At 49.4% G+C, this 11,343-nt stretch overlaps 1 protein-coding gene across 1 annotated transcript; it reads left to right on the top strand.

The window, feature by feature from the left end:
* Positions 1-7,946: 7,946 nt before the first annotated feature.
* On the top strand, positions 7,947-10,161 carry NHLH2 (nescient helix-loop-helix 2). The gene has a single exon (XM_059720481.1). The coding sequence runs from the start codon at positions 7,963-7,965 to the stop codon at positions 8,353-8,355; it is 393 nt and encodes a 130-aa protein (XP_059576464.1). The 5' UTR covers positions 7,947-7,962; the 3' UTR covers positions 8,356-10,161.
* The last annotated feature ends 1,182 nt before the right edge of the window (positions 10,162-11,343 follow it).

Here is an 11,343-nt window from a genome sequence, read left to right as displayed (position 1 = left end):
GTGCGGGGTGCCAGCCATGGAGCAAGGGAGGGGCCGCTTTTCCCTGCACTCAGCACCAGCTTGTAACCCATCCCCGCTGCCAGCCTGGGCCCTGCACCAGCTCTGGGCTCCCCCATCGGGGCTGCACCATGGTGGCAGCAGCTGCTCGGTATGGAAGGAAGCAGCCCCGCTGCTTGCCACACTGGGCAGTGTTTGCTGCTGCTGCTGCTGCAGCAGGGAGTGCCAGCCACGGGGCAGGGGAGGGGCTGATTTTCCCATACACTCAGCACCAGCTCTGCCAATGTGCTGCCCCCCGCCTGTATTGCAGTGCTGAGGAGGGCATTGGGATTGAGCAGACACGGGAGCCAGTGCAAGCATGGGGCCCACACTGGTGTCCTGGGGCCAGCACCAGCGAGGCCCAGAGTAAGGTGGCAGGAGTACAGGGTCCTGGCCAACAGGGGATCTGTGGAGCTGGGCCAGCTCCCCACTCTCCCTGTTGGTGAAGCCCAGCCTGGCTCCACAGACCCCTGCCAGCCTGCGCCCCGCTCTGGGCCCTGCCGGCACTGGCCCTGGGACATTGGTCCCAAGATGGTGACCAGGGGGCAGGGCACCTGTCAAGGGGCAGGGCTACCCATACAGCTCTTGACAGCTTGCCAAACCTGGGTAAGTGACCCTCCGCCCAAAATAATTGCCCGCCCCTGATCTAGTGCCTCATATTAGAGGTACTAAACTTAATGTGAAGTAGCAAAGGTGCATTAATGAACATGTAGACAAGCCCAGTGTTATCATGTGCCAAGACACCTGCTTGCATTGGGAAGAGGCAAGCCCATAGGGGATGACTTTGTTTCCTCCCTAAACATGGAGCCCAGAGCCTGAAGCTTGGAGTCTGGTCTTTGCAGAGCTTCTATCAGCTGGCATGAATGGAGGCTGTTGCATTGCAGCTGCAGCTCTGAAGTGTAGATGTGTGGTATTTTGTTTTTCCCTGTTTGCAGGTGCAAGTTCCTAATATTGGGAGCCCCATTCCTAATATTCTGGGGTTCAATCATTCCCTGAGCTCAGTGAGTTGAGGTAAGTGCATGTGTAGTCCCTCTTGACAGGTAGAAAGTGGTCTTGGTAATGACATCTCCCCTTCTCCTCAGATTCTGGAGACAGTCTCCCATGCTCAGATCAGTGTGATGGACCTGGCACCTGGAGGGCCAAGAGAGGAGTGGGAGCTTGGGATCATGACTTGGGGGGAATGCACTGTAGAGATTCTCACCTCCTTTACATTCCTGAAACCTTCCTTCCACAGTGGATATCCCTCCTTCAAAAGAATATCCCATGGCAGCTGTAACCTTAACAGTGTGTCTCCAAAGGAACTATGAAGCTAAGGACTAGTTCCAGAAAGTAGTAGGGTTAAATTATTATCATTATCATTATTATTAACATTAGTTTTATTATTGTTATTAGCATTATAAACATTATTATTATTAACATTGTTAGCAGCATTAGCATGATTTATGTTAGTATTATTAATACCAGTATGCTAGTATAATAGTATTAGTATATTTAGTATTATTGTTAATATTAATACAAATAATACACTTTGTCACAATGAAACTTGGCTCAAAATAATGTTGGTGGTGATCATTCTATTGTTGTTGCTGCTTTGTCAACTGGTAAAGTTTTATTGTGGCAAAGGTTAATAATAATAATAATAATAACTATTATTACATAGTTATTTTTACTACTACTATTAACAGCAATAATAAGAAGTTTTGCAAAAAATGAACAAAATAGGAAATGCTAGTCACTTCCATTTGTGGTCCAGAACTACCTGAATTTGTAGAACTTTATGGTACTTTACTAAATAAAAATGATTATTATCCGTACTGCTTTAGTAGTATCAGTTACTTTTCCCTGCTCTGAGGTTGTCCACTTGGAGCTCCTCACCTATGTTACTGATCTGATGCCTCAGAACTGGGCAAGTGCTCTCCCACCGTGGAGGAACAGTCTCCCAGCAGCCCAATGCAGTATTATTACAGATATACTGATGGGCAGGGAGAGGAAATGACTGGCCTTGTGGCCACACAGCAGTAGTCGGTCATAAAGCCCTCAAGGCCTGGCTTCCCATTACCACAGAGCCACCCTCTGCTGCAGGTGGTAGGTATAGCAATTCTTGCTAGGGACAGAGTCGTCCAGGGGTCTGGCAACAGGCAGTCCCCAAGGGACAAGGCTGCTGTTACAGGGGGAAGTGGCCATAGCCTTACTCTCCAGGGGGTGGGGGTCAGGACTGGATGGGAGCCACTGAGGTAGGTCAGAGGGAGTGGAGAAGTGCTGACAGAGGGCATCACTACATGGCTGGGCAGGAAGGGGTGCTTTGTGGGGAAGAAGTCCTTGGTCCATCCCTGCTTGGACCAAAATTACTGATATGGCCCCATTGTCTCTGTTCTGGCCCAGCAGTGGGAAACCCAGTTCTTGCCTCTCTACGAGCCACTGGTCCTGCTTGGGGCCCTGCACCCTTTTTCTATATCATTCTCCATGGCTTTGTTTAGCCTTGGAGGCCTTCACTACCCCCTCACCCATGGCAGCCCAGGTGGGGCCTCATCCTAGGTGGGCTGCACGCCACTAAATGGCCACATTAAGTACAAGGGCCAAGACTCCCCACATGCCTGTGTGCTGCAGCCGGCTGTTGTCAGTGCACATTCTCGCCTGCTTGCAAACTGCCAGCGGTGGTTTTCTACATCAGTGGGTGTCCGATATTTTGGGAAGAGAGGGAGCAAGCATGGCTGGAGCCTGTATATCCAGAGGCTAAGGTTTGTATCAGGGCTGCTTTTGCCTGTTATAATTTGTGGCACAGATTCAGTGAGAATCTGATCTGCTGAAAATATTTGGGCTGTGAAAACTCCCACACTGTGACAGATGTCAAGTCCAATTAAGTGACTCATGTCCAGGTTTCTGTCCAATAGGATTTCCCATTAAATATCAATTGAAGGGGGGGGGGGAAGCCAACCCCCTTTTCTCTAAAGCCTTTATCTCCTCCACTGTCTCCAGGCGAAATCCTTGGGTACCAGGAGAGCATCTTGTCTCTCTGTCTGTCCAGCCCCCTCTGCCACCTCTTCTCCACCTCCCCCTGCTTCGCTGCCACTACAAGGGACTCCCACTTTCCCAGCTCTGTTATCTCTCACAGCATTTCCAAGCCACTGGCAATATTTTTTTTTTTTTTTTTTTTTTTGATACCAGAGATAAAGAAGCAGTGGGAGCGCAGGAAAGGGGAGGTCTATTCTCCCCCCCCCCCCCCTCCCACCCCAGTTTTGAAGGACTGGGAAGCCAAACTCAGCCCAATCTTTCTTTGCCCCCACCTCTCCATGCCAGGAACGAAAGCCCCGCGCAGCAAGAAGACGGGGGGCAGGCTGCGCTCCTCCGGCATGGTGTGCGCCTGAGAGCAGAGGAGGCAGCCGCCGAACAAAGCCGATCCGTGCCCGACAAAATCTCACTTGTGAGCCCCGTCGCATCCGAGACCCTGCGTGTCAGCGCCACCTCGGAGGGGGCCAGGCGAGGAGCACCGCGAGCGCTGGGACTCGCCCCCCAGCCCCTGCCCGGCTCCATCGTGGGAAGCAGGGGCACGGGGGGCCGGAGAGCTCGGTCGCGTGTGATCTCGGCGTCTCTTTTGTTATTTCTCCCGAGCGCTGTCCAGCACGGATCCCTTCCCGCGGGCCCAGCCGAGCCACTCCTCGCCTCTCCGGGGACCGCCTGGGATGGAGACACGTCCTTCGCATCCAGCCTAAGTAACTTCGATTCCTAGAGCCGGCCCCCACCCCGAATTGCCGCCCCGGAGCTGCCAGGCCAAGGCAGGGGATGAGAGCCGCCTTCGCCGCCGCGCTGCCCGCCTAGCTTCTCCTTCTTCTCCTCCTCCTCCTTGCATGTGCTTGATTTGAAGGGGGACAGAGGCGCCGTGGGGGCCAGGGGGCTTCGCCGCCGCTTGTTGCAAGGAGTCCGCCCAGGTAAGCCGCCTTTCTCGGGCAGGTGGGAGACACTTCCTCGATGTCACAGAAAATGCGGGACCTCGGCAGCTCCTCTAGGCCAACCCCCTGCTCCAAACGGGACCGTCCCCGCCTGCATCATCCCGGAGATTTCCGAGGGAATTAGTCATCCGCAATCATTAGTGCTGCCCACGCAAGGGGGTCCCCGCCACGAGCTGCACCCAACGGGGAAAGAGCGATCAAGCCCCCCTCCCTCCAGCCCACCCCCGCCCAGGCCGGGCAAAGCTTTACAGCAACTTTGTCCCGTGCCCGGAGCGGGGGCTGGCCCGGGGCGCATCGCGGTCGCTCGGGCTCTCGCTGCTGCGTGCGGGGCCCGCGGCTCGGGGTCACCAGTATTTATCAGTCTTGGTTTTCCTTCTACCCCCTTCCCTTCCCTTCCCTTCCCTTCCCTTCCCATGTGCCGGCCCTGCCCGCTACCCTCCTCCCCCGCCCGCCCTCGTGCACTGGGGGGACGGGGCGTCCGAGGGGTCTCCGGCCCCCGCTCCCCGCCCCGCCGGCCTGCGGGGCATTTCTGCCTTGCCCTCGTTTCCTTCTCCCCGGCCCCAACTTCTCCTCGGATCGCTTGTGCTCTTCCGTTCCAGGGGGTTGTTTGGAGGGTTGTTTTGCACACCCCACTCCCTCCACCCCGCACACACACACACAGATGCACACAGATAGATATACACACACAGATTGGCACAAAGACACCCACACAGGTACACACACGCACGGATGTATCTACACACAGATACGCGCACAGATACACACGGATAGATATACTCACAAATATATATATACATGAAGATATGCACACCCATAGAGATATTCAGGAAGATATCCACACACACACACACACATACACAGATATACACACATAGAGATACGCACACGGATACACACACAGATGTATCACAGATATACATCCACACACACACAGATAGATACACACACACATACTCACAGATGGATATATACACGGATAGATATACACAGAAACACACAAACCTTGCCACGCTGATACACACACAAATACACAGATAGATATTACACACTGTTGCACACTCAGAGATACACACAAAGATACACACAGGTGCACACACAAAAATACATACAGATAGAGATATTCACACAGGTACACACTCAGATACACACACAGGTAGAGATACACACACAGATGTACATACAAAGATACATACAGATACCCAGAGAGATATACACACAGATATACACAAAGATACACACAGATAAACAGGGAGCTATACACACATATCTCAGATACACTCAGATACACAGATACACACAGATACACACACAGGTAGATACACACAAAGACACACACAGATGCACACACGAAGATACACACAGACGCACAGATACACACAAAGATACACATATACACACAGAGGTGCACACACACACGCAGGCATTTCTGTCCAAGGTTACTCAGTAGCTGCCTGGTGTATTGTTTTATTACATGCCGGCATGTCCATATCTAAGTTCCTGGGTTTGTATTGCTGTCTACATGACAGATGGTGGGTGCTCTGCGAGGCTGCAAGGAGATACGATTCAATTTTCTCGTGAAAGGCACGTCCCGTTGCATTTATTTATTTATTTATATGCTGCGGGGGGGGGGGGGGAGAGGGGAGGGAGGCGAGAGAGAATTAAAATCATCATCATCATGCTCGTAAAAAAAATGGCAAAGTTATTCTTGTGACCACCTGAAACACAATCAAACGCCGTAAAGCTGAGCCCTCCTCCTCCGCTCACGGGCTCAGATGCTACGATTTCAGGAAAACGAGCACTGTAAAGGAGGCTAGAGCAGGGGGGACGCATCCCACCCCCCGGGTCTGGCTGTATTTCCACCCTGGCCTTGTTTTGCTAAGGGCTAGCTAGCCTTGCTGGGGAAGGCATCCAAGCCCGATGTGATCCGGTTCTTGTGATGCGGGGAGAAGCATAAGAAAGAAAAAAGAGAGATTTAACGGATACTCGATGGGGAGGGGAAAAAATCACTGTGTTTTTTGTTTTTTTTAAGATCCGTGTTTATAAACGATCCACTTCATATTTGCTTTCTTATGAATCCCCTGGAGATTCCCTGGGTTGGTTGGGATTTGTTGTGTTTTTTTTACGGCTCCCCAAGCCGGTTTCCCCAAGCCGGAGAAATGAGCCAGTCTCTTCTGCTGAAGCGGCTGGCGAAGGCTAGGAATTAGGTCGTAAATTACAGCCGGTGATTTATTACCCTGAGCATCACCGCGAGGAGCCACGGCCACGCGAGAAAGTGCCTGCTGCCTCCCCCTCCGTGAGATGTGCCCCTGCAGAGGGGGCCCCGCCTAGCCAGCTCGCAGGGACCCGGCGGGGGTCGGGGTCGGGATTTGAACTACAGCACTAGTGATGTGACAGTCCCAGCCCCCTGGGAAGGGACAGGTAAATTGTCATTCTTGCCATTATTATTGTGGCGATCGTCACCAGCAACACGCCACCACCAGTAATAGTAGCCGGAATAATAATGAGGAGGATGGTGGGGATGACCATAATAAAAACAAGAAGAAGGAGCAGTGAAGTTAGGGGCACAGCCTCTGGATCACAACTTCCTGCAACCTAAAATGCTGGAGGCTGCAAGGGAGAGAGGAACAGGGGGGAAACATCCTGGTTGTGCTCCCTTTCAGCCTCCCCGTGTGGCACAGGCGACTTGGGCAAGATGGATCTATGGCTGCCCCGGCAAATGGCACTGATGTTCTTACGAGCAACAGTGGGAAAAAGATCCCGGTCAAACCCACTTCACTCTCCCTTTCAGCCTCCTCTCTCTGCCCTGTGTGGCACAGCATGCTGGGCCCAGGGGCCGACCCAGTTTGTGGCAGTTCTTCTGTCCTCATGCTGTTAATACCATGCTACTGGTAATAGCAGGGGTAATAATAAATAATGAGAATAAGGGGAGTCAGAAAGGCTGTGCCCTTACCTTCCCTGCTCCTCGTTCTTGCTGCTGCTCTTATTGCTATTATCGTCCTCAGCATCACCACTAGCAATGCACGATAATAACGATGACGACAATAACAACAACAGCAACAATAATAAAAATAATAATCATGGAAATAATAATGACGATAACAGCAACAACAGTAATAATGATGACAACGATAATAATAATGGTAATGACGATAATAAGAATAAGAATGATAACGATGATAATGCTGGTAATAATAATGACGATAATAACCATGATAATGACGATAGTGATAATGGTAATAATAATGACGATAATGATAATGAGAATAATAATAATGACAATAATAATAATGATGATGATAATGAAAGTGATGATGGTATTAACGGCAAGAATAATAACGACAATAATGATAATAATAATGATCATGGTAATAATAATGACAATCGTGATGATAATAATAATGATAATAATGACGATAGTGATAATAATGATGGTGATAACGGTAATAATACTAATGATGACAGTGATAATAATGGTGGGGATAATGGTAATAATAATAATGACAACAGTGATAGTAATAATGATGATAATGGTAATAATAACAGTAATGACGATCGTGATAATAATAATGATGATGATAGTGATAGTAACAACGATGATGATGATGGTGGTAATCATAATAATAATGACGACAATAACGATAGTAATAACAGCGGTGATCATAACAGTAATCATAGCACTCGCAGCAATAATACTAGTGACAAGAAAAGCCAAGCAGTACTAATGCCAATGCTAACCACAGTAGCACTAATACTCCTATTAGGACTAGTCCCCGTGCTACTTCTAGTCTCCCTGCTGCTGCTCACAACACGGGCTAGCGATCACGGATGGTGCCGGTGGGCCCGGGCCGGGGCCGGGGCCGGGGCCGGGCCGGGGCCGGGCGGAGCGCGGGGCGAGGCCGGAGCCCGCGCTGTGTGGCCCCGGCCCGGCCCCGGCGCTGACGGCTGTGCGCCGCCCTTAGGGCCCGCCCGCGCCCCCACGATGATGCTGAGCCCGGACCAGGCGGCGGACTCGGACCACCCGTCGTCGGCGCCGTCGGACCCGGAGTCGCTGGGCGCGGAGGCCAAGGCGCTGGGCTGCTGCGCCTCGGACCTGGAGCCGGTGGAGGAGGAGGAGGGCGGCGGGGGGAGGGCGGCGCTGCATCCTCAGCAGCTGAGCCGCGAGGAGAAGCGGCGGCGGCGGCGGGCCACGGCCAAGTACCGCTCGGCCCACGCCACGCGCGAGCGCATCCGCGTGGAGGCCTTCAACCTGGCCTTCGCCGAGCTTCGCAAGCTGCTGCCCACGCTGCCCCCCGACAAGAAGCTGTCCAAGATCGAGATCCTGCGCCTCGCCATCTGCTACATCTCCTATCTCAACCACGTGCTGGACGTGTAGGCGGCGGGGCCGAGTCCCACCCCTGCGCCGAGCAGGGCCGGGCCGGGCCCGCCGACCGCCTCCCCGCCACCTCTCCGGCCAGCCGGGTGCGGTGCCTCGCTGCCCTCTGCCGGGAGAGCCTTTCCTGACACCTCAGTGGGGGCGGGCTCTCCTCCCCACCCCCAGGCCTGGAGCTAAGCCTTGGGGAAAGCTTTGAGCGCTGGGGGACCAGACCCTGGAGATGCATCTGCCTTAACTGCTGAGCAGCCAGCTAGAAGGACCATCACCCCCCCCCCCCCGCGCCCCCCAAGCCAGCCAGCCAGCCAGCCAACATCCTTCCCACCAAGTTGTCCCTCTTGCTGTCCCTCCGGGGTGGCTTGGGATACCTAGCTCTAGAGACTGTGCAGGCCACGCTCCCCCATGTCTGAGGGAGAGCTCTGTTCATCCCCCCTCACCCCCAAACTGGAACCAGTCCCAGCCTCCAAGCAGAGAAGAGGTGGCACGTATTTCAGACGAAAGCCTAGGCTGCTCGGTCCCCCCCCGCCCCCCACACCCCCGCCAAAAACCCCGAAGCACTGGCTGCCTAGCTTAAAGATGAGCAGGTGCTGAAGTGCTTTGCTGGGGAAATTGCAGCCATGGAAGGGTTGAAGGACAACTAACTGTCCAGAGAAGGAAACAAGAAAAAGGGCAAGGGCAGATGCATTTCCAAAGTCTAATGGGGGTGTGTAGAAATAATCCTGAATCATTTTGCAAGGGTTTCTTTAAAGAAAAAGAAAAAAAAAAATCCTCTCCCACCAATAGTGCATCTTTTGGTGACCCAATATAGAAAGTCCCATTTTTAGCACACAGCTGTAAGATCAGATTGGGCTGTTGTTTTTCTTTCCAGGCGGTCAAGTGCCCCTTTATAGATCCAAAAAACCCGAAAAACAAAACATCAACTTGTGACCTTAAACGTGTGACCCATGGGTGCAGTTACAAATCACTATTTTTTATTTATGTTACAAGGAGTAGACACCTTTTTTTTTCTCTCCCCAAGACCTATTTATTTTTCTGAGTGGTGGCAATTTTACTTTGGATACTTTGTGCCAATTGGTTTCTATAGTCAAGTGTTTACACTTCTTCCTGTGGAATATTATGTCTCACTTTTTAAGTGTTTGTTGGGATCAATACAGTGGTTTTTCTTTTGTCTTTTCTTTCCTTTTTTTCTTTTTGCTCCAATTATATTGCACTTGTATACAACAAAACCCTCCCTCCCTCCCTGTTTCTAAGCATATTTTATATATAAGATGTTTGTTCTTGAATGTTTTTCTTTGTGTGTGCGTGTATGCGTGAGATCAACAACACTAGCACTTACCTAGAGGGTTTTTTTAATACTTGTTATTTGAAGCTATAGTTACGTCTGAAGAGTATTTTGCAAACAGTTTATAAGGGAAGTAGTTTCTTCGTCTGTCTGTGTGTGTGTGTGTGTATATACATGTGTGTGCGTGCGTGTGTGTGTGTGCGTGTATGTGCGTGGTATTTTTTAGGAAATGGCATTTTTCCTAAAAATAATACAGGACTACTTTCCTTTGTGACAACCAAAAAAATTCTATAACCTGAAAATGTTTCATGTTCTTTGCTGTGAATCTCTTAAAACAAGGAACGCATTTTAGAGACAAAAAGAAAAAGAAAAAAAAAACACATCTGCTATCCAAAGATTTTAGTCTTTTTCAGGGTTTTTTTGTGTGTCTCTGTTGCTTTATATAATGCAATATTTTGTAGTGAAAATAGATAAATCTGGTTTCTATCTGACGCGTTTTTTCATATCTCTCATGAATAGTGAGCTGTTTTGCATATAAATAAAAGTATCAAATAAAGCTGGTTTTTCCTAATTATTTTTTTTCTGGTTGGTCTTTCCATGAGATGGAAATGAGAGGGGATGCACAGCCTGAATTGCACAAAGATTTTAAAAAAACCTTGCTTTCTAAAACTATCTGTGGAAAAGTCTCAACAGGTTACATGCATCTTCAAAGAAGGCAGCTGTTTTAGCTGCTGGAGAGTAAAGCATCCTCTTGAGTAAGACCTCAGTCCTGCAGCTGAACTCACTCTGATTTAGCTTTAAGACTAGGACTTAAATGTGCATGCATTTCAGGATATTCCTTATTACATTCTAAAGGTTAGCCTTTCACCTCAAACAAAACATTTAGCACCTGTTTTGATTTGTTTTGCAAATTACTTCCTGAAACATTCATCTTAGGGCCTAAAATGTTATGTTTTCTTTTTCTCTTTAAGTTGGATCCATACCTCTTCAGCCGGTCCTGATTTTGGTAAAATGCAATTAAAAAAAATCCACTTTGTATTTATAAGACCTCCAGCCACATGTACTTAACAGGGCTGCAGTTCAAATGACTGGCGTTTGAAATGTGGCACTTACACAGACCTCATATTGCAAAGGTTTATTACTAGCATGAAATTCATATGTATAGAGGACCTAACAAGTTTTATGTGCCATTTAACTCATTAAGCTCCTATCTGGCTCCCTGCTTAGTGTGAATTTTACCCATAGTGCTGTATACTATGAGTACTATCATTGAATTCAACAGGGTTCCATATACAGCTGTTAATGCATCCATTGCAAGATCAGGCCTATAGTTTTCCCTGATGAGGCTTTGCACAGTGGTACAGTCCCAATCAGCTGGAAAGCTGCCTGCTAAGAAGCTGTTAAGTAAAAAAGTACGCATTTTCATATGTGCTGGGGAGGTTTAGAGTTTTGTTGTTAGGGGCTCAGTGCTTTCCTTAACTGCTACAGTGCTCGAGTCATCTAACTTTGGAAAATTTTGAACCAGTTTCCTTCAAAAGTGCCTTCTTTTGAAGATCACTACATTAACATTAAGCCAAGTTTAATGATAACTGAGTGATTACTTTTGAAGTTATGTATATTTATATTCAGCAAGCATTCAAGCTAGTTTAATTCATAGGGGTCTTATAAGGTATATATCATAACTCATATCCAGAATTTGTGCACATGTG

The sequence above is a fragment of the Alligator mississippiensis genome, chromosome 1 (assembly GCF_030867095.1).
Source record: "Alligator mississippiensis isolate rAllMis1 chromosome 1, rAllMis1, whole genome shotgun sequence".
Lineage (NCBI taxonomy): Eukaryota > Metazoa > Chordata > Crocodylia > Alligatoridae > Alligator > Alligator mississippiensis.
Note: the sequence above shows the minus strand (reverse complement) of the source record. Positions and strands in the feature narration are given on the sequence as shown.

Bases quoted from the DNA above. Each gene is read 5' to 3' on its own strand.
- NHLH2 (XM_059720481.1), top strand. From the start codon at position 7,963: ATGATGCTGAGCCCGGACCAGGCGGCGGACTCGGACCACCCGTCGTCG.